The sequence below is a fragment of the Salarias fasciatus genome, chromosome 5 (assembly GCF_902148845.1).
Source record: "Salarias fasciatus chromosome 5, fSalaFa1.1, whole genome shotgun sequence".
NCBI lineage: Eukaryota > Metazoa > Chordata > Actinopteri > Blenniiformes > Blenniidae > Salarias > Salarias fasciatus.
In genome coordinates this window covers 1,816,377-1,840,794 of record NC_043749.1, presented here as the reverse complement: position 1 = coordinate 1,840,794, position 24,418 = coordinate 1,816,377, and the positions used below count along the sequence as shown (strand labels likewise).

Below are 24,418 nucleotides of genomic sequence, written 5' to 3'. Positions count from 1 at the left end.
AGCCTGCAGCTGAAGAAGCTTCCACTTCCTCCAGTTTGTTCTAAGATTGAATGAAACTGCCTTGAAATGTTTCACTTCCGTCTCTGAACACTGTAACCAAGACAACAGATAGACATCACTGGTGAACCATGGAACAGACAGGTTTCACTGCAAAAGGGGAAAGGAGAAAACTTTGTACTTCAGACTTCAAACTCTAAACAGTGAGCAGAAGCAGCATCAGTCATCACACTTTCTCCAAAAACCCAGTGAAATAATGGTTGTCCAAAGTAGAATGGTTCCAGTTTCAAGTAAAACATCGAAGAAGCACCACATTGTCTTATTTAATGCAAGTCAACATGATGAAAGTAGAGGTTTCATTTAAGATAACCATGTAGTGTGACACTCATTGATCAAAGTGATCCAAGTCCCTGTTGGAGTCAGTCAGAGCATTTCCATAGAGAGCCACTTTGCATCAGCAGCACCATGCTCCAGTGCTCTGGGAGAGTTTATAGTCCTGACAGTTGAAGACTGGATGACTGACAGCTGTCCTTCAGGACAACAGAAGACAGAGAAATCCTCCTCATCACAAACATGAGTGTGATCTGCGTCCTCATCTGGACTCTCCTCTGCTGCTGCTTCACAGGTAAAGTCCAGAGAATCCAACTCCTCTCCTCGATGAACATCCGTCCCTCTGAAATGAAGCCCACAAAACCATGAGGCTGCTTTCTCTTTCTGTCTGTGTCTCCTCAGAGTCCAGAGGCCAGGTCACAGTGACTCAGTCTGCAGCAGTCAGCTCTGCTGTGGGACAAACCGTCACCATCACATGCAGGACCAGTCAGAACGTTTATGTTCATAACAGTAAGCACTATTTAGCCTGGTACCAACAGAAAGATGGACAACCTCCTAAGAGGCTCATTTACAGAGCCAGCACTCGAGATTCAGGGATTCCAGATCGTTTTACAGGCAGTGGATCAAACTCTGACTTCACTCTGACCATCAGTGGAGTTCAAGCTGAAGATGCTGCAGTTTATTACTGTCAGAGTGATCACAGTCCGTATGTGTTCACACAGTATAAAACCGTCGTACAAAAACCTCCCTCAGTCAAACTGAACAGAAACAGGACTGACTGCTGCTCACTGATACATTTCACTGAACACACACACGCGCACGCGCACACACACACACAGTTGACTCATTCCACACAAACTGAATCTCCAAATTTATTCAGTAGATCAGATGTTTTGTTTTTTTAATAATCAAAACATATTTTTCTTTGCAACCTCGAAAGTCTTTTACTGTGATTTCATATCAGATTTTCTTCATATTGGTTTTTATGATTGAGAAGTAAAACATACACCAAAACAAACTAATCTGATTCAGTTTAACATCTTTTATGAAGTGATTAATGTCATATTCACAGAGGCTGGTCAGGTTTCAGATCATTGTCAATTTAACAGAATAACTAAATAAAGTTGAATCTTTATAACTCGGTCACTCCTTTATTGTTTTTAAATGCCTTTTGTTCCCCTTGGAGTGTTCTGAGTGATTGATTCTGTCGAATGAGGTTGTTGCTTCAGCTGCCTCTTGGAAATGCTGTCAAAAACAATACCTCGATCAAACGGACCTACGCTTGTTATTACAGTGGTCAGGGAGTTCACAGCACTACAAAATCCAAAAATCATTTCCAAATTAAAAGACATACGTAGGTGAATTCAGTGACCTGCAGAGGTCAGGAGTCCTTACTGATTGGACACACTGCCAATGGCCCTTTTGTTGGCGTTCGGAAAGAAGCTCAGTCTGTCGTTTTAACCGGAAGTCAATATTACTTTCAAATTTGAGATTTGAAACAAGTTCTGATTATTGAATGAATCGGCCATTATCCTGATGCACAGCAAGAATAAGAGGTGAAAATTTTATATACTTTCAACCTACTACAATTTAACAATCAATATAAACTGGGGCTATCAAAAATTAGTGCGATAATGAGTTACTTCAAATTCCTAATGATTCCTAATTTATTTGACGCATGAGTAACCCGTGCACATTTTGTGACCCTCGTCTCGCACCGTAATTTAAGAAACTGAGAGGTACGTGATGTGACTCTGCACAGTCTTGTACAGTAGGTGGCAGTATACACCTTAAAGCTGTTTGTGGTCCGCCAGAACAAAAGAAGAAGCAGTTTGAAAAAATCAGGTATAATACGTTGTGCATGACAGTGAATGGCACCTCCACAAGATGGCCACCGCGTAGGCACATCAGCTCCTGTCCACAGCAGTGTGAATGAAGCATCAGTACGGCGGGTCCCAGCACCGTGGCTGCAGGTCTTGCTGTCCCCAGCACCAGCACACCTCCAGCACCTGGAGCAACTGAGAGGAGAAGGGTCCTGACAGAAGCCAGCTCCAATGAAGATGGGGCTGAAAAATGAAACATACCTGTTTTTTTTGCAAACGACGCATTGCACCTTCCCGGAGTCTTGCTCCTTGTTTAAATTCCTCATTGCGGGGAGGTGGCTCTGGGTGGAGGTCCTCATGCTGTGGAGGAGGGGGGCTAGGCGGGAGTGGAATGGCATTCCTCAGTGCCACGTGGTGCAAAACAGCACACACCCTGACAATGTTGCACACTTTAGCTGGGTGGTAAAGCAGCCTAGCCTCCAAGGCATCTAGACATCTCCACTTGTTTTTTAGACCTATGGCTCGCTACACAGCAGAGTGTGCACGAGTATGTGCCACGATGTAACGCAACTCATGGGTACTTTGTGGGTTGGGAAATGGGGTGAGGAGCCACGGCCTCAGGGGGGAGCCACTGTCACCAGCGAGGTGTAACAGAAGAGTGATTATAAATCAGGATGGAATTGTAAGAATTTGAACAATTGTGTTTTTGAATTTACCAAGGAGTCAGCCGTCAGGTACAGCACCTGCCTGCAGTCTGTTCCCAACACTGCTGTGTGCCAGGATGAAAGAACAATGTGCAGCCAGGCCACCATGCTGCTTTGATTGTGAGACGCATGTCTGACGCCCAAACAACTTGCATGTTGGTGGTGTGGACATGTTTCTGGACTACTTTGGTCATAATGGTAGTACTTGGAAAGTCAAATTTTTTTCTGAGGTGGTACTTGGTTTAACAAGTTTGAGAAACACTGCCCTACGCCATGACCCCGCTTCAGAGAGAATTTTTAAAATGTATTTTCTGTTTCTAAAATTATTTCTTGTTTCTAAAAACATTATGCGATGTTTTTAATATAATATTTATAAAAAAAAGAATACTTCTTTCCTGAATATTCCCGTAAAAGTTTGACTACAGAATGAAAATGATTGATTAAAGTGATCCACGTCCCTGTTGGAGTCAGTCAGAGCATTTCCATAGAGAGCCACTTTGCATCAGCAGCACCATGCTCCAGTGCTCTGGGAGAGTTTATAGTCCTGACAGTTGAAGACTGGATGACTGACAGCTGTCCTTCAGGACAACAGAAGACAGAGAAATCCTCCTCATCACAAACATGAGTGTGATCTGCGTCCTCATCTGGACTCTCCTCTGCTGCTGCTTCACAGGTAAAGTCCAGAGAATCCAACTCCTCTCCTCTATGAACATCCGTCCCTCTGAAATGAAGCCCACAAAACCTTGAGGCTGCTTTCTCTTTCTGTCTGTGTCTCCTCAGAGTCCAGAGGCCAGGTCACAGTGACTCAGTCTGCAGCAGTCAGCTCTGCTGTGGGACAAACCATCACCATCACATGTCGGACCAGTCAGAACCCCAGCTATTTAGCCTGGTACCAACAGAAAGATGGACAACCTCCTAAAAGGCTCATTTACAGCATCAGCACTCGAGATTCAGGGACTCCAGGCCGTTTTACAGGCAGTGGATCAAACTCTGACTTCACTCTGACCATCAGTGGAGTTCAAGCTGAAGATGCTGCAGTTTATTACTGTCAGAGTTATCATTATATCAACAGTCAGAGAGTGTTCACACAGTGAAAAACCGTCGTACAAAAACCTCCCTCAGTCAGACTGAACAGAAACTGAAGTGACTGCTGCTCACTGATACACTTCACTTAACACAGACACACACACACACACACACACACACACACACACACACACACACACACACACACACACAGTATTCAACCCAAATTGTATAAACTGAAAACAGATCTGTGAGGGCTGCTGCTCTATTTCTTTATTTTTTTAGACAAGTGATTAACCATCCTCTATTTTTGTTTTTGTTACTGTTGTTGATTGTTTTGTTGTTGTTGATACTTCATAATCTTCAGAAATACAATTGAAGCACTTGAAAAGATATGAAAGCAGAACTGAGGTATGAAAAGTGTACATTGTTTTTATTGTTGGTGAATGGGTGAGGTCTTTTGGTTAAGAATGTCATTGTGTGTTAGCTTATGAGTATAGCAGTGCATATACTGCATTAGTAAAAACATAAAAATATATTTAAGTGTATAAGCTATTTGGAATTTGTAAGAAACAATGTTTTTTTTTAATTTATATTTTTATTGTTTTTCCCACAATTATATAATCTCTTAAAGGCAACAAGTTACTGTATGCTCATTTGGTCAAGAGATCATATATTCTTTAAGTTCAAACATCTTTTACCATACTCAAGGAATGAAATAAAATAAAATAAACTAACAAACAAAAAGAAATAACGCAAAAAAAAAAAAAAGATTGTATATGTGTATGGATACATACAGTCATACCTACAAAGATATATATACACGTGCACTCTCACAATCACACGTGTACACAATCATACACTCACATTCATACATCTACACCTACATACACCTATATATACAACACATACCTGTAGACACGTACATATGTATACCTATACAAACCTATACATACTCACATTCATACCTATACATATAAATGCCCATTTACACGTATATATTCATACACACACATCCATACATACACATATACCTCGTCAAACAATAATGGTCCGTGGTTTTAATCCGGGGTGTAGGTAAATAATTCCTTTTCTTCTTATTTGTAGACCTTCCTTATTAAAGAGAAAAAAAAACAATTTAAATCTTATCCCCCCTCTTCTAATAATTTGGTAACTCCTAAATAAAATCGGACCTCTGTTTCTTAATATACATCAACCAGCTACTCCATATTTTACTAAATTTATCTACTTCTAATCTAATTGATGCCGTAAGCTTCTCCATGTTATAAATGTTTAACATTATATCCATCCATTCATCCACCTTTGGTGCTTGATCAGTTCCCCATCTCCTGGTAACTGCTTTTTTACTCGCCAGTAACATAATTCTTAATAATTTATAATCTTCCCTCCTTTTTAAAATTAAATTTTCTAATTTCCCCAAATACATAGTTTCAAAATTATTTGGAACCTTTGTTTTCAGAACTGTTGCTATAACTTTATTTATTTATATCCAATATTGGATGATTGGGGAGCACCCCCAGAAGATGTGGAAGTGATCTGCCTCCACTGCACCACAGGATCTCCAACACTTACGGTCTGCATATTTTCTCTGTGCAGGGGTTACAAAAAACCTTATTGTATTCTTCCAACCGTATTCCCTCCAAAAGTTACAATTGGTGGTTCTCCACTGGTACCGATTTATTTCTTCCCAATCCTCTGTAGTCATTCTAATATTTGATTCTCTTTCCCATCTTTTTTTAACATACTCTGTGTTGTCAGCTTTTAAACTCTCTAATATGTTATATAGTTTTGAGATTGCTTTCTGAATCTGTGATCCATGTGCATCCTTTATTACTTTTATCAAATCAGGCCAGGGAGAAATTAAATTAACTCTTTTGATCTCTTGCTCTAAATAATGTCGTAACTGCAAGTATCTATGAAAGTCCTTATTTTGCAACTTATATGTATCCTTCATTTCCTGGAAACTCAAAACAGATTTGGTCTTTATAACTTCCCAGTGCATTTTTGGCCCCATTTCCCACAATTTGAACGTATTATCCATCTTATTAGGCGTAAAATCTAAATCATAAGCAATCCATCTCAGAAATCTACTGTAGTTTGTCAAATTATATTTCCTAAGGGTCCCTTTCCAAATTTCCACAGATGTCCTCAACCACGGATTGATTTCCTGTTTCAGTAAAAAAACTTAAATTCCTATCAAATATAATTGCCTGAATTGGGGGCCCCTCCATGAGCCCTTTTTCTATATCTTTCCATTTTGCAGAGTACTCTGGATTACACAGATTCAGCAAGACTCTCAATTGCGCTGCCTGAAAATAACTTTTTAAACACGGCAACGCGAGACCACCCTTCAGTTTTGACAGTTGCAATGTTCTATACTTTACTCTCGGTCTTGCACCTTGCCATATAAACCTAGATATCATTTTGTCCCACTCTCTGAACTCCTTTTCAGATATTGGTATTGGAAGATTCTGAAAGAGGTATAGCAGTCGGGAAAGAGCATTCATCTTAATCATTTCCACTCTTGTTGCCAAACTCAAATATGGCATTAAATTCCATTTTTCCAGGTCTATTTTTATTTTTTGGATTATTGAATCATAATTAGAAGACTTCAATTGCCCCAGATCTTTTGTTAGGTTAATACCCAAATATTTCATAGATGTCATCTTCCAATTAATACTGTAAAGCTCTCTTATATTTTGATTTGGTTCGTAATTAAATGTCATGACTTGGGTTTTTTCGACATTAACTTTATACCCCGACAGCTTGCCATAATCTGTAAAGGAGTCCATTAGTGTGGGCAAAGATGAATCAGGATTTTCCAAGTAAATCAAAACATCGTCTGCAAACATAGCTATTTTCTGTTCCGTACCTCCCAGCTTAATCCCTTTAATATTGTCATTTTGTTTAATCCACTGGCTTAAGGGCTCTAAAAAAATCGCAAACAGTAAGGGGCTTACTGAGCATCCTTGCCTGCAACCCCTCGCTAGTTTGATGACGCTGGATAAGCTACCATTAACTTTAATTCTTGCTGTAGGATTGGTATATAAAGTCTGGATGGTTTTTATACATCTTTCATGAAAGTTAAACCTCCTCATCACTTTAAATAGGAACTCCCACTTTACAGAATCAAATGCTTTTTCTGCATCCATTCCCATTATCAGTGCTTTCATTTGCCTGTTTTCAATATGCTTCATAATATGTAGAGTTCTCCGAATATTATCATTGGTTTGCCTATGTTTTATGAATCCTGTTTGATCTAAACTGATCATTTCTGGTAGAATTTTTTCTATCCGTCGTGCTAGAATTGCGGTAAACAATCTATAATCTACATTAAGCACACTCATTGGTCTATAATTTGAACAGATTGTTACATCTTTACCATCTTTCGCAATCACTGAGATAATGGCTTCTCTCCAGGAGTCTGGAATTAGTCCCCCTTTTAATATGTAATTAAATGTTTTATGAAGTAATGGAATCAAAATTTTCCTAAACATTTTATACCATTCTGAAATATAACCATCAGCACCAGGGCTTTATTATTTTTAAGTTTAGCGATTGCTGTGTTTATTTCTTCCGTTGTTATTTCAGACACAAGTAGGTTATTCTGTTCTTCTCCAACTTGGGGCAGGTTTAGGCCATTTAGAAATGCATCCATTTGGGATTCGTCACTATCATGTATCTGGGAGTACAACTTAGTGTAATAGGATTCAAAACATTTATGAATCTCTTCTGTTTTATACATCAATAAATCTGTTTGTGGGTCTTTTATTTTATACACACATCTTATTGCTTGTTGTTTTTTGAGTCTATAAGCTAGCAATTTAGCCGACCTACTCCCAGCTTCATAGTTCCTTTGTTTCATATAAATAATTTTCTTTTGTATTTCTTGTGACAATATGTCACTGATCTCTGCTTGTTTCTTTTTAATTTCCTTCAAGATCTTATTATCGAGATTGTTTTTGTGTATTTTTTCCAATTTGTTCAGGTCCAGTTGTAATGTCTTTAATCTTTTCTCTTTATTTTTTTTCTTATTTACCGACCTTGAGATTAATTTCCCCCTCATTACCGCCTTGCACGCATCCCATAGTATTGAGGGAGAAACCTCCCTATTGTCATTTTGTTCCACATACTCAGAAATCTCCTTTTCAATTTCTTCTTTTGCTTGGCCATTGAGGAGACTTGAATTCAGTTTCCAAACTGTATTTTTCTTTTCATTCCCCATAATCACTTTTAAATATACTGGACAATGATCTGACAAGTCCCTCATTCCAATTTCGCAGCTTTGTATTTTATACCTGTCTCTCGAAAATGTTATGAAATAGTCAATTCTTGAATATAGAGAATGTGACGCCGAGAAATAGGTATAGTCCCTTTTAGTTGGATTTAATTCCCTCCAGATGTCCACCATTCCCAGTTCTGAAATTGTTTTCCTAAGTTTTTTGACAACACCACTTTGCTGCTGATGCTTTCCCGACGAATCCAAAAGTGGATTCAACCTTTGATTGAGATCTCCTCCTATGATTAGCATCCCCTCTTCCTCCATCATTACCAAATCCAGTAGGTGAGTAAAGAATCCCCAATCTGCGCCAGGAGGGGCGTACACACTCATTTAAGTGACTACTTCACCCTCCATTCTGCCTGTCACCAGAACGTATCTTCCCTCTTTGTCTTTAACTATCTTTAACATTTCAAAACTAATTTTGTTTGATATTAATATAGATACCCCCCTCCTGCGACCTGATTTATAAGATGATGAATATTCTTGATTATAGCCATTTCTCCTTAATTTCAGATGTTCCCCTGACGTTAAATGAGTCTCTTGTAAGAGAAGTACATCTACTCCCTCTTTCTTCATTTTACTTATAATTTTGTTCCTTTTAATTGGGTTATTTAATCCATTAACGTTATAAGAGGCTACTTTCATTTGGTTCTTCTGTAGTGACATGAACTAACCTTCCGTTCTTTTTTTTTTTTTATAATTCACATTTTTTATTGAATTTTTCATTTTTTCAACAAGAACAAGAACATTCACAACAACAACAAAAAAAAAACCCAAAAAACAAACAAATAAAAAAAAAACCCTAGAATTAAATAACTAACCTATAAAGGCAGGTTTTTTAGCAGGCAATGTCCATCACAACGTTTCTAATGGAAAATTGAGAGGGTTTAACATATAATGGGTGTTTAGCAGATGTGGCACATTCTTCATATGCTTATATTCACAATAATATTCACTTTTCAGCTCCTTACATACACAAAATCTCTAAAACTCTCCCATTCTTCATTAGCAGCCTCATTCCCACCATTCAGTCTCATCAGCATTTTTTCATAAGTAGCCATTTCCATCATTTGAGCTTTCCACATTTCCATTGTAGGAGTTCGGGGTTCCTTCCAGCACGTCAGGATCAGACGAGCACAGGTCAATAGACCGGATTTAAATATTTGGTATTTGAATTTATTTAAATTTGGTACTATTGTTCTGTCCCCGAGGAGGCAAAGCCTTGGTGACGTTGGGAGTATACGAGGGGGGACCCAAAAGTTTCCGGAATGATTCTATTAATAAAAAAATACAATGAATTTCCGACTTTGGCCGCTAGATGTCGCTACAGGATAGCCTCATGCATAACTGTGCCAGGTTTGGTCTTCCCCCGTGATGCGGTCAGCTGACAGTCATTGTTTATGTTGACAGAGTTACACCCCGCTCTTCGATTTTTCAAGATGGCGGATATCCACGGATATGCGCTCTGTCAAAACATTTTGTTTTCTATTGGGAAAACAGCGGCAGAAACACTCACCATGTTGCAGACATTCTTTAAGAAGGATTCTTAGGGTGTCTGAGTGGTTTGGGCCCTTTAAGAGCGATCAGATTGCATCACGAAGACCAGGCACGCAGAGGACAACAATCCACTTCCAGAACAGAGGAAAACGTCACAAAACCTGAAGAAGACGTCCTGGTAGATCCACGCAGGACTTTTGATGGCATTGCAGATCTGATGGGAGTATTGTAGAGATCCAGACAGATCATCCTCAGGCGGTTATTAGAAGCAGGGAGACGAAGGCACCCGGAAATGGCCGCATCATAGCAGACAGCAGACCACAGGACGCCCCGTTACGCACAGAAATAGCACCAAGTGTTGTGCGTAAAGCATATTTTGGACTAAAACCGCGACCAGCCAGCCTCCCCACCGCCATATTCCCCTGGTCTGGCCCCAGACGACTGCTTTTTGTTGTCAAAGGTGAAACTGGAGCGGCAGCGGAAAGGTAAGACAGGCATACAGGCGGGGGAGGGAAAATCGAAGTTCTATCTTTCCGGCACAGTTACGCACGGTCATGGCGACTCTTCTGAACAGTGAAAATCTCGGGTGAAGCGTTGTATTCAAGCCAAAGGAGAGTATTTTGAAGGTGACAGTTTCAAATAATTGCGAAGATTAAAAAAAAAAAAGTTATAACTACAGTCCGGGAACTTTTGGGTCCACCCTCGTACATTTAAGCCAATTCCCTACAAACTCCAATACATTTTCCCACAGAGGAAAAACCCGAGGACATTTCCACATAGCGTGTAAATATGTGCCACGGTCTCCCTTACATTTCCAGCACAGGTCATCTTCAATTAATTTAATTTTATTAAGTCTAGTCGGAGTGTAGTAATATCTATGTATCATTTTATATTGAATGAATTTGCTCCTAGCTTCTCTAATATATCCTTCAGTGTTGGAAAGAATCCCCTTCCACGTTTCTTCATCCAAAGTACAATCTAGATCTTTCTCCAATATCCTCTTTAAAAAATCACACCTTCTGCTAGTCTTCCAGGGACATAACTCGTACCACTTGGAGGCTGTTTGAGATGTTGGTGGTAATTTTAAGAATTGTTCAACTATATTAGCATCGTTATTTATAAAGATCTTACCTTTAATGCAGTGTCTGAGCTGTAGATATTTCCAAAAATGGGTCCTTCCTTCCAGTTTAAATTTATTGACTAATGATTGATAAGAGACAAAATTACCCTCCTCATACAAATCGTCTAATGTTCTAATACCTTTTTTCAACCACTGGGCCCAGTAAATGGTTTGTTTACCTATTTTTATTTTAGAGTTATGCCAAATAGAAGCCGATTTCTGGGTGTTATGTGAGATTCTACAAATTTTATGTATGCCCTGCCATATTTTCCTTGAGTGGGTTAAAATTGGGTTCATCATATTGTTGTCCTTTTGTTTAATCATTTGTGAGAGAGTCTCTGTGGGTTTGAAAGGGAATGTGAGCTCCTGTTCAATCAGAATCCAGTCCAAATCCGTGTTCGTTCCAATCCAGTGTTTCATGAGTTTTGCCATTTCAAAAGAATTACTATAATAAGAGATGTTTGGCAAAGACAACCCCCCATATTTCTTTGGTTGATAGAGTTTATCTAAACAAATTCTGGGTTTTTTTCCACCCCAAAGGAAGCATTTTATCATGTTGTTATATCTAAGTAGCAGTTGTGGAGAGATGCATAGGGGGATCATCCCAATGAGATAGTTAATTTGTGGGGCAATAACCATTTTAATTGTATTTATTTTCCCCCATAACGTTAAATTTAATATGCCCCATTTCTCCAAATTACCCTTAATTTTATTTAATAATTTTTCCATATTAGTTGTAATAATCTTTTCTATATCCGAATTTAGTTCTATTCCTAAATATTTCATGTCTTTTGGGAGCCATTTGAATTTAAACGCATTGAGTAGATGAGGGGAGCAGGTCTGGGAGACTGGCATGGCCTCTGACTTATGCCAGTTAATACAGTATCCTGAAACTTTAGAATATGTTTTAATAGTTTCCAGTAATTGTGTTACAGAGTTAACTGGGTCCTGACACAGTATCAGAATGTCGTCCGCGTAAAGAAAAAGTTTGTGTTCTCTCCCTCCTGCAGTAACTCCTCGAATTCTGGGCTCCTCCCTTATCGTCACAGCAAGAGGTTCAAGAAATATTGTGAACAATAAAGGACTAAGACTGCACCCCTGACGTGTCGATCTGGATATGTTAAAAAACTGAGATATCATCCTATTGGTGAAAACAGCAGCTTTCGGATTTGAATATAAGATTCCTATCCATCTGCAGAAATTAGCGCCAAACCCAAATCTTGACAGTGTTTCAAATAAAAAGGCCCACTCCACCCGATCAAAAGCTTTCTGGGCATCAAGGGATAAGGCAACAACAGGTTGTGGATTAGATTTATTCATCCATAGTAGATGTAATAATCTCCTCATGTTATCAGTTGATGTTCTATTTTTTATGAAACCTACTTGATCTTTGTGTATAATTTTTGGCAAAACTTTTTCTAATCTCAGAGCTAATACTTTTGATAATATTTTACAATCAACATTGATTAGACTTATAGGTCTGTAGTTAGCAGGGTCTGTTAAATCTTTATCTTTTTTTGGTATTAGGGATATGATGGCTTCATTAAAGCTGTCTGGTAACGATCCATACTCAAATGCTTCCTGCAAAACCTTTGTAAGCACTGGGCAAAGCACATCCAGATATTTCTTATAGAATTCAGCTGGAAAGCCGTCCACACCTGGTGACTTCCCAGATCTCATATCCATAATAGCGGTTTTTACTTCTATATTTGATATGGGGATATCCAAGTTATCTTTTTCCGTCTGAGGAACCTGTGGCAGTGTAATCTTTTCAAAAAAAAAAGGCAAAATCCTCCTCATTACTTGTATTTGAAGATGTATATAGTTCCTCATAAAAGCTTTTAAAAACCCTGTTAATGTCAATAGGTGATGTAAGTAAGTCTTTATTTTCTCTAATTGTCGAAATTGTATTATTTGCATCCTGTGACTTTAACTGTCTCGCTAATAATCGTCCAGTCTTCTCTCCATTTTCATAGTAAATAGTTTTAAGCCTAAATAATGCATATTCTGTTTTTTTGTTGTAAATTTCATGTAAATCAAATTTTAATTGACAAATTTTACGAAATTGTTCCTCCTCAAACCGTTCTGCCAGGATTTTTTCTAAGTCAATTATTTCCTTTTCTAAAGATTGTAACTTTCTGAGGTTTTCCTTTTTTGTCCATGAACTGTGAGAAATAAATTTTCCTCTAACAAATGCTTTAAACCTACACTAAGGAACTTTTCAACCTTAATAAAACATTTTAATATCTTTTGTGATGATACTTCGACTTACAACTAGTTGAATGAGCCCTCTGTCACGGGCTGAGGGCGTCAGTATTGCTTTCACTTGGACTAAGCAGCTGTGAGGAGGGTGGTAGGAATCCTGCACACTAAAAAGCTCCAAATGTGCGAACTGCTTTACGGCATGCGTCACATCTTGATATAACATTGTTTAGCCACCATTAGATTCATTTAGATTCATTACCTCGTCGCTATCCATCCTTCACACAGCCCCTGGAAACAAATGAAGGCGAGTTCAGTCCGACAGCATGCCACCGGGAGCAGCAATTTACGACGCCACGCGCTAGTCCTCATGGGAACTGTAGTATTCAGTCAGGCAAAACACTACCACTTTTGTCCACTGGCGCCGCCAAAATCAACGAAAACTGAAAGTTCCTTAGTGTTGCTTTAAGAGCATCCCACACTGAAGCCAGTCTCTCTGTTGAACCAATATTTAACTCTAAAAACATGCAGATATCTTCTCCCAGTTTTTTGGCAAATTGCTCATTTTGTAGTAAACTTGTGTTCATTCTCCATCTTCCAGCTTTGTTTTTATCAGCATTCAGATCTAAATGTAGCTCCACCAGTGCGTGATCTGTTATTGCTATAACCCCTATATTACTGTCTATAACCCTATCAACCAATGAATTAGAAATTAGAAAAAAGTCTATTCGTGAGTAAGTTTTGTGAGAGTGAGAGTAAAATGAATACCCCTTTTCCCGTGGATTAACAAACCTCCAGATATCAATTAAACCCAGATCTTCCTGTAAGCTATGTATGGCAGTTCTATCTCTGGGGATTGCACCCAGTCTATTCTTAGTGCGGTCTAAATAATCATCCATCACCTGATTGAAATCTCCTCCTAGGATAATTTGGCCATCCAAGCCTCCCAGCATCTTGTTAACTTTATGAATAAAAACTGAGCTTTCTTTATTTGGGGCGTAAATATTACATAATGCAACTTTTACTCCATTAATTGTTGCCTCCAGGCACAGGGTGCGTCCATCATGATCCTTTGATTGTTTTGAAAGTATAAAATTTAGCCTTTTGTTAATTAGATTAGCAACTCCACAACTCTTACTGGATACAGAATTATGAAATACCTTTCCCACCCAGTCACGTTTTAATTTCAAAGCCTCATCTTCATTTTTAAAATGAGTTTCTTGTATGAAAGCAACATCTGTATCCTTAGATTTAAGATATGTAAGTATCTTTCGCCTTTTAGCAGGGGTACTGCAACCATTAATGTTCCATGAAACAATATTGATGTACCGACTACCCATAAGGCTTGTACAAATATTTGCCTCTCATTGAAAGTAAAACCATACTATTCCATATTTCAGTGTCATAAATCAATGCCATGCCTCTGCAATAATAAGTGTTTAAACATAAACTTATTACAAATCCTGCAACATTAACAAAACCAGTGAACAAAAAGAAAAATAACCCCAACTCAAAAAACACTGTCTCAAAAAAGAACCTGACAGTGTAAGCAGCCTCCCTGCTGATTTCGGTCCGTGTGGATCCTGTGGGCGGCATCCTCCCGCCGCCTGGTTCTGACAGCTCCCAGCTGATCCCCGTCCCCTCCGTCACCTTCAGAATAAAGTTCCACTCTCCATAGTGCGCATTAGTCCTCTTGTTCCGCGGTTGTAATGTTATCATGGACAAAGCGTTCGGCCTTTTTTGGATCCGTGAAGCTCCATCTCTTCCCCTTCCATGTGAATCTCAGGTTTGCTGGATGTGCGAGTGTGTGCTTCACCTGGTGCTGCCACAAAGTCTTCATAATGGGGGAGAACTGCCTCCGCAGATCAGAGCGCTCCTTGGTCAGATCTTCGAACATCGAGAGAGTGCAGCCTTCCCATTTCAACCCTTTTGTTTTTTTTGCAGCTGCAAGAACTTTCTGTCGAGCTGTGTAACGCAGAAACTTCACCAGAACGACACGTGGTGCTTGATCGTCATCCTGTCGCGGTGCCCCGCTCCTGTGGCTCCTTTCAATCTCGTATTCATCTCCATCCAGTTTAAAACCATCTCGTAGTATCTTCCTGACATAATCATTCATATTGCTCCCAGCTTCTTTACCTTCTTTCAGTCCAACCAACCTGACATTATTTCTTCTGCTTTGGTTTTCATAATCATCCACTCTCTTCCATAATTGTTCCACTCTCTCGTTGAGCCGCTTATTATCGTTAGCCACGCTAGCAGCATTATCTTCCACGTTGGAAATGCGAGTTTCGACTTCTTCCATTCGCGTTTGAAGCACACTTACTGAGTTCTTGAGCTCTGTAGTGTCTGCCCGTATTATGGCCACATCACTCGCTACTTGATTTAAAGTTGTCCCAAGCTTCATAACTTCAGCCATGAGGTCTTCCATGCCGCTTTTCGGGCTAGCTTCAGGGCTGGCAGGGTTAGCATTCCCGGGGGCTGTATTTTTCAGACGAGTCTGCACACATCGTTTGGGTTGATTCATTCTCGCAGTTCTGATCTTCTCCGTGGCTGGATGAAAGCGCTGCTTATTTGGGGTTCCGAGTAATAATTGCGGAGAGTTGCTGTCATTAATTACTTACATTAATCGACAAGGGTCGGGAGCAGATCTAGTGTGCTGCCATCTTCCAGGTATCCCCCACGTGACTCCTAACCTTCCGTTCTTAATCAACCACCTTTTCATCCCATATGCTACAACACCCGAACTCTGTAAACAAAAACGTAAACAATATAAACCATAATAAACAAAAAGCATGATTTCCAAAACTGGGGTTTTTTTGCATTTCAACCCTATCCGAGCTTACACCAAGCTCTGAGGGATAATCCCTGTATGTCCAGGGGCCCTCCTGGCCTTGCACGGCCCTGTCCTTTAGTTCCGTCAGTGAAAAAGCACTCAGTCCCCGATGGTGACTTTAGAAGTTAAGAAAAGAAGATTCTTCTTTGTCCATTCTTGTTGTTTACTGAAAATCCAATTCTTCTCACCGTTTTTTTTTTTTTTTTTTTTTTTTTTCCCCCCTTTGTCTTCTTGTTTTTTGAACTTCCAGTGAATTTCTTAGCAGGGAGAGTCTTATTCCCAGAGGAGCTACTGTTATTTATTTTTTATTTTGTTTTATTTTGTTTCTTGCAGGTGTGAGGTACCTTATACATCTTGTGTCCCCTCCGTAGCTCTTCTGAAGGCCTGCAGTCTCTCTTTGTAGCCCAGCGCAGATGATTTCCTTCGCTCCTGTCTGTGTGCTGAGTAGAGTGCCACATCCGACGTTGTATCTTCTCCAGTGGGTCCTCCACTGGACTGATGACATGCACCTGAAATCCTCTGTTAGCCATGTCTCTGGTCGCCTCTGCTGCAGACTCATAAAGGCACGTCTCTCCTTCATAGTAAACCCGGAGCTTCGCAGGAAACGGTGTCTGGAATTCGATCTTGCTCTCCTTGAGTATTTTCTTCACTTCATTATATTCCTTTCTCATTTTCATCACTGCAGGTGCATAGTCGTGATCGACATACACTCGTTTTTCTTCAAAGAGAAAACCTTTCTTCTCCCAAGCTTTCTTGACAACTTCCTCTTTGCATTTATAGCTTGAGAATTTGGCGACAATCGATCTTGGTGGCGCACCGTCAGGGGGACGAGGGCCGAGCGCCCGGTGAGCTCGCTCCACCCTTAGCTCAAATGCAGCAGGCAGCTCCAGCTTCTCTTGGAGCAATGTTTCCACAAAAGCACACATCGACGCTGCTCCACTCTCGGCTCCCTCTTTGATGCCATGAAGACGAATGTTGTCTCTTCTGGCCCTCCCATCTTGATCAATCAACTTTTCTTCCAACTTTCTCTGATGTTTTATGAGCTCGCATGTAGCCTCTTCAACGCTCTGGACACGCTCCTCTGTCTCCCCTAGTCGCCTTTCTGCCTCGTCGATTCTGCTGTTTGCCACCCTTAAATCTTCCCGTATGCCGTTAATACCATCTGCTGTCTCACGTCTGAACTCTCGTATTTCCTGCAGGACAACTTTCAAGTCTGACATTTTTCCGTATACTTGCGAAGTTTCCGGTGTTAGCTCCATTAGCTCCTCTGTGTCCTCCGGCTCAGAGAATGCTAACTCAGCTGTTAGCTTAGCTCTCTCGTCATCCGTCTTTCCACGTTTCTTAGTATTTCCAGCCAGCCTTCTGGTTCTACTTCTTAACATGATCCGTGCCCCTGTTTTTATCTTCAATCTCTGCGTTTTATTTTCCTCTGGCTTGAGGTTTCTGGGGCGTATTTTCAACTTTTATCGGGGGAGCCGCGCTGTTACACTGTCGCCATGTCCGACCCGGAACCGGAAATCCCTTGTAAGAAGCAATTTTATATTATTTTATGAAGCTAAAGAGAAGTTTTTGTTTTATTCTTTTTTTGTAGTTTTCACGGTGTTCATGGTGTTTAAGATGATTGAACATCTTCCTTGTGAAGAAATAAATCACAAAGTTGAAACTCTCTGCTCATCATCATCATCTGGAAGAATCCAAGGGGGCCGCTACAGTGTAATTTCTCTTCAGAGAAGCTTTGCGAAAATTACAATCCAGAGATTTCCTCATTCTATACATTTTATTGTGGTTCTTCCTTTGATCTGTTTCAGAAACTATTTCAAAGATTGTGATCCATTTTGAAAATCAAATTGAAGTCAATATTCAATGCAGAGAACTGCATCTCTTTTACTTTTAAGTGCAACTCGCTCTGCTAAAAAAAAAAAAAAAAAACTCCCTCAGTCTGTGGTGTCTGTGACATGATTCACATGGCCACGAAGGTGCGCATGATTTTAAAACGAACCCCCTGGTCTAATTTGAGGCATGAATTAAGGCCTCAGTATGCTCCCCTGTCGCCGCCATGGCGTTCCTACAACGTCTACGCCGTAGCCCTACAACGGGCTACGCCGGGGCTTGACGTGCGCCTCCCGAAAATCGTGATTTTGCGTCGAGGCGACGCGTCGTGACGTGAACATTGAGGGCTGTGATTGGTCTGCTTTCATGTTGTTTATAGAATAAAGTAGAACTCACCTGGAATGTTGTTCTGATCCGAACAGTGCTTCAGGAGAAATTTAGATCCAAAATTGAGCGACGCACATCCCTATACTGTTAGCAGTGTTAGCACCGTTAGCAGATGGGGCTATGTGTATAGCCGCTTCTAAAACGGCTTTAATCGTCCAAAAGCTCATTAGTTTCACCAATATTTCATCATGGTCTGCTCATGCCTCTCCTCCACGACAGCCCGGTGTCGCCAGATATGTCATATATGTAGATATATGTTCGGTAAGTGCACACGTGTCGAGATATCCATGTCCAGATAACTATGTCTATAGATCTATGTGTAGGCAAAGCTGGAGCTACGGAAGCCGCATTGTTGTTGTGACTGCTAGCGGCTTGGCAGAGGAGGGTGTTCCCTTGATGCAGAAGCAAGATATGTTCAATAGCGGTGTAGGGTTGCCGGCGTAGGAACGCCGTGGAGGCGACGGGGGAGCATACTGAAGCCTTCAATGACAGCTGTGGTGGTTTGAGTTGGTGGACTTGTTGGCTTTCAAAGTTCAGAGTTGTCTGGGATCGACTCCAGGAAGCCTCAACAGGAAACTGAGAAAAACTACTTGTAACACTGGATATAAATCAGTGGATAACATGATGAACTAAATGTGAGTGACTGCAGCAGGAATTTTATCCTCATCACTACAAAAGTGAAAACTCAGAAACTGTTGTTGGTGTTTTTTCTTCCTGACTCAGTGGGGAGTTTGTTTTCAGTCACATGACTTTGTACCTTCGTTTGATTGGTGACAGTGTCAGGAGAGGAGGCCTCCATGTTTTGCTGTTTAATCATTGTTAGCAGAAAAAAATGGTGAGCAGGTGGAAGAACCAACTCTTTTTAGTGAATCAAACCACAAAACTGGTTCCACTAAAGAGGTGAAATACTGTTGTGAATCTCTGCTGTTGCTCGTCTTTTTCAACACAAACATTCACATCTATTGACAGTTTGAGGGCCATTTCACAAACTGTGTGTTTTAACTCTGATATGAAAGTAATTCAGCAACAAGAGGTGGAATACTGAGAATATCTATCAAGTGACATTTCTGCTCCAAACAAGGTGTTATGATGATTTGATTGCTGGAAAAAACTCATCCAAGACCAAAGAGTTGACATGAAAAGAGTGTTTATTTTGTCAAAGCTGGAAGAAAATCATGATGGAAGAAGATGAATATTGATGAAGAGAGTTTGGTTTGATGATAGAAGAAAGTGAAAGAGAGTGAATGACAGAGGTGAGATGAGTGTGAGAGTCAAAGCAGTGTGAGAGTCCCAGTGAGTCCGGTCAGGACTGGGAACACTGGTCTCTCCTCAGTGTCTCTCTGAGGGGAGTCTGGGAGCCCTGGGTGGCCTCACAGGTCACAGAGCCCACCTTCCTCCACTGGTCTGCAGGGAGCCTCAGGGTGCTGCTCCAGCTGTAGAGGCCGTCCTTCTGCAGCACCCCGGGGCTCCTGCTCTCCTCCCAGCTGCTGCTGCTGCTGCTGTCCTCCACCTTCCAGCTCAGACTCCAGCCTGAGGGGAAGCCCTTGTTGGCCAGGCACATGAGCGTGGCCTTCCCCTGCTGCAGCTCCTCTCTGGAGGGGGGCAGCACCGTCAGGGTGGGGGGCCTGTCACCTAGGAGACACCGATCAGATGAGAGGACAGGGAGCAGCCAGCTGTCAATCAAACAGCACACACCTGGACAGCTTCAGTGGGACACACATCATTTTGTCCTTCAACAAGTTGCTGCCAGATGCTTTTTCTGCTCCAGCAGTCACTCACTCACACATTGTTTCACTTCCCTTTAAGAAGCCTCTCATGCACATCAGCACAGAGAGAATCATCCAACAGTTTGACCTGAAACACCTCAAACTACACTGGAAGGAACACAAGCACACGTCTCAACCTTTACTGGCAAAGATTTGCATCAATGTTATCAGAAAGTTACACTTTATAACTTATGAGAGGAAATTTTAACAACATGAGCTTCACATCACGATTCATGCTTCAATTTAATTTAGAGCAAAATTTGAAACAGCAGTCGATAAAATGTTGTGTGTGTTATAGTTTATAGTTCATTTTCAAACACATTTATCAGCAATATTTCTATTTAACAATAAATTAACCTGAACATTAAAGAGTAACAGAGACAAAATGCAGAAACATTGTATAGCACCAAGAATTAATCCAGCTTTGATAAAGAGACTCTCAATAAAACTAGAAGAATAAAACCTGCACACATTACAATACAAACACATTTCAAACAGTGAACATGTAAACTAAACTCAGTCCAAAGACAGACCAGTGCACCAAAACTGTCAATAAATACACAGGTCAGTCTAAAAACACATTCAACATGAGACTGGTAGAGTTAAAACAGTGTGTTACGCAGCCATCAGTCTCTGACTGAGAAAATTTTAAGAGTCACAATATAAATTTTTTGACAAATAACCCTGATGACATTTAATCCAGCACAAATTTCAAAATAACATGTTTTCCTGGAACAGGTCAGAACTATACCACACGAAACCAGGAAAGATTCAAACTTCATCAGTAAAATAATTATCATGACAAAACATAAAAACATCTTTCAAATCATGCAAAACAAGGTTTAATGTCAACATTTGATATATTTATCTGTCAGTATTAAAAGTAGAATCAACTTACTTCCAACATCCAGTCTGGTTCCTCCACCGAACGTGTACCACAGTGATACAAACTCATTGAGCCGCTGTACAAAAACCTCTGACTGTAGAGAGACACCACTCTCTGACTGTGAAACAAACAAACTCTGCAGAACTACTTTTACGTCCTGATTGAAACTCAACAGACCAATTCTTTTACTGACTGTCCAATTTTGTATGTATATTTAGACAGAATTTTAAAATGTTTTTTCTATTTTTTTAAATTATTTTTTTGGAATGTAATTCAATAGAAATTTAAAATTATTAGAAGCACATGTCATGATTCTAATATTATATTTATCAAAATAGAAAACCAATCTCCTTAATATTCCCACAAATGTTTAACTGTAAATTGACAATGATTGATTAAAGTGATCCGCGTCCCTGTTGGAGTCAGTCAGAGCATTTCCATAGAGAGCCACTTTGCATCAGCAGCACCATGCTCCAGTGCTCTGGGAGAGTTTATAGTCCTGACAGTTGAAGACTGGATGACTGACAGCTGTCCTTCAGGACAACAGAAGACAGAGAAATCCTCCTCATCACAAACATGAGTGTGATCTGCGTCCTCATCTGGACTGTCCTCTGCTGCTGCTTCACAGGTAAAGTCCAGAGAATCCAACTCCTCTCCTCTATGAACATCCGTCCCTCTGAAATGAAGCCCACAAAACCATGAGGCTGCTTTCTCTTTCTGTCTGTGTCTCCTCAGAGTCCAGAGGCCAGGTCACAGTGACTCAGTCTGCAGCAGTCAGCTCTGCTGTGGGACAAACCGTCACCATCACATGTAGGACCAGTCAGGATGTTTATGTCTATGACAACACTAAGCACGATTTAGCCTGGTACCAACAGCGAGATGGACAACCTCCCAAAAGGCTCATTTACTGGAGCAACTATCGAGATTCAGGGATTCCGGATCGTTTTACAGGCAGTGGATCAAACTCTGACTTCACTCTGACCATCAGTGGAGTTCAAGCTGAAGATGCTGCAGTTTATTACTGTCAGAGTTTTCACTGGTTGAACAGTCAGAATGTGTTCACACAGTGAAAAACCGTCGTACAAAAACCTCCCTCAGTCAGACTGAACAGAAACTGAACTGACTGCTGCTCACTGATACACTTCACTGAACACACACACACGCACGCACGCATGCACGCACGCACGCACGTACGCACGCACACACGCACGCACGCACGCACGCACGCACGCACGCACACACACACACACACACACACACACACACACACACACACACACACACACACGCACACAGACACACACACACCAGTATTATTCTATTTAAACTGCACTTATGGATATCTTTAAATAGATCACTTCTCTGCATGTGAGGTCACAACTCACATTCAGCACATGAAAATGATTTCATTTATAACCCAGGCTGCATTTTCTGTCATTTCTAATCAGATTCTCATCATATTGATTTTCACGTTAGAGAAGTACAACATACAGCAAAACAAACTAATCTGATTCACTTTAACAGCTTCTGTCATCAGATTTCTAGAACATCTACAGAGGCTGATCAAGTTTCAGATCATCGTCAGTTCAACAGAATAATTGATTAAAGTTGACTCTTTATTACTCGTTCACTCTCGTTTTTAAATGCCTGTTTTTCTTTGGCTCTGAACACATGTACAGACACAGCATTGAAATGAGTTTTCTCATTGTTGGAATATTCATTGGAGTGCTTTGTCTGCTGTTTTAAATGCTGAATTTGGGGTTTTCCATCCATCCATCTCTCTTAATCCTGTTCAGGGTGTTGAAGCCAATCCTGCTCACTGTGGGTGAGAACAGATTCATCGCAGAACATGTTTTATTGTCTCTCAATAAAAGTAACGATAAACTATAGTGTTTTGTTCAGGGACACACAGATGGTCATGATTTCAGGACGGTCATGTCTATTCTTGTAATCATCCTCACTGTTATTGTGTCAATAGAATAATCATAAAGAATCATTTCCTGGCAGGAATAGACTCTGCCTCTGACTTATATGATATTGAATTATATTAGACCATTGTATTTTATTTCGGGATGCACAATTATATCAGCAAAACATCTGCGTTCCTCCATCAACACTGTGTGGAAATTTTCTCAACTATCATAAGAATGATCATAAAATAATGTTTGCATTGAAGGCGAAACCTCACTCATGTGCAGAGTTGGGGTGCGTTACTCAAAAAAGTAAAGAGTTACCCGTTACTCGTTACTTTTGAAAAAAGTAGTGCCTTACACTAATTGATTACTCCATCGAAATAGTAAAGAAGTTACACTACTCGTTACTGCATAGTGCTCCACAGAGCTGTGCTCCGGTATATCCTTCCGCGGAGCACTGCCAGATCTGTGTGTATCAGAACGTTTTTTGAACTGATTGAAAAGAAAACACGTCTTTTAAAATGTTTTATAGCCATTCGGATTTACTTCACGTGCTAATACGCCGTCCCCTGGACCACTGGAAGGAGGATTTTGTCCACTTTCGTAGTCCGACTCTGATTGACTTCCAGCTTAGCTTCGAGCTAAGCTAACTACGATGCTAACAGCTGGGAACCAGCCGCTGGACCAGAGACACAAAAAAAGGTATTTATGAGCTTGTCTAACTTTGTCAATGGGTTAGGGAAAGGGCGTGGGTCCCTAATCTTCAGAGTATTCCTTTAAAAGGGGCATTTACAGTAGGAGGGAGTGCAGTGTTGTCAGTGGGGCACAAATTTATATCAGGTAACCAATTTTACTTTGACGGTTCCATCAGCCCTGACCGGGAAGAGATAGCGAGTAGCTGCTCGTATGGCCACCGTTCCATCTCCTGGTGGTAATAAAAAGAACTCCGCTGACATAATAATATTTTGGTTGCTCTATTTGCAGTCCTTGTAAAAATAACGATCCTAGCGTTTCATTTGTAACGCTAGTTTAACTACCAATCTAGAAGGAGTAGCACCGTTACACTACTCGTTCCCATCAAAAGTAATTTAACTACTTGTAACGCTCGTTACTTGTCGTTACATACCCAACTCTGCTCATGTGAGGAGAAGTTAAAACCTGCTCCTTTCAAGAACTGGAAATCCAACCAGGGTCACATCCTGCTTCTGGTCCTTGTAGCATGCAGGTACCTCCATGTCAGTGCAGTCTTCCACAGATCAGGTCATACAGATTCGGGTTTGTTAAATATGAGATCCGCAGCCCAAAACAGGCCGTCAAGAGGCTCCAATGTATGACGTTACATTCAGGGCTGAAAGTAGTTTTAAATTCTTGCCGGTACTATACAATTACACGACACCAGAGATGAGTGAAAACGGTGACATTTGAAATTGTTTGGCCCTTGCATTTACATGTAAATTCACCTACATGTAAAAAAGAAAAAAAAATATCTGAAAACTCTGGCCACATTGCAGATTTAGAAACACACTTTCAATGCGTTCACATGTAAAGAGTGGGAGACCGAGATTTACAACACAGAATGTGTCTGAAGCGTCATCTGTCTACGACCCGTGTTCACAGTTTGACTGGGATGAAAATGGAAAAAGCTAAATCAGTGTTTATGTTTACATTTTTTCAAGAACTTTTGGTTTTATTGCATTTTCATTCACAAATGTTTTGTTATGTCGAGGAGCAGAGGAGAAAGAGTGCTCGGACACTTTGTCAAACACGCTGGCCGTCCCAAAGATGGAGGCTGTTTTGGTGA

The 24,418-nt window shown here is 40.5% G+C and overlaps 1 protein-coding gene and 1 gene segment (V, D, J or C); one reads left to right on the top strand and one right to left on the bottom strand.

Moving 5' to 3' along the window:
• Window positions 1-532: 532 nt before the first annotated feature.
• LOC115387959 (immunoglobulin kappa light chain-like) lies at window positions 533-3,948 on the top strand. Its single transcript, XM_030090867.1, has 4 exons — window positions 533-622; window positions 730-1,061; window positions 3,512-3,527; window positions 3,635-3,948. The coding sequence occupies exons 1-4, from the start codon at window positions 571-573 to the stop codon at window positions 3,946-3,948; spliced, it is 714 nt and encodes a 237-aa protein (XP_029946727.1). The 5' UTR covers window positions 533-570.
• Window positions 3,949-19,182: 15,234 nt separating this feature from the next.
• Window positions 19,183-20,903, bottom strand: LOC115389313 (Ig kappa-b4 chain C region-like; the record flags this gene model as incomplete). The annotated part of the segment is given in 2 exon segments: window positions 19,183-19,684; window positions 20,717-20,903. Coding segments are annotated over 2 exon segments (516 nt in total), but the record flags the coding sequence as incomplete, so codon positions are not given.
• Between the last annotated feature and the right edge of the window lie 3,515 nt (window positions 20,904-24,418).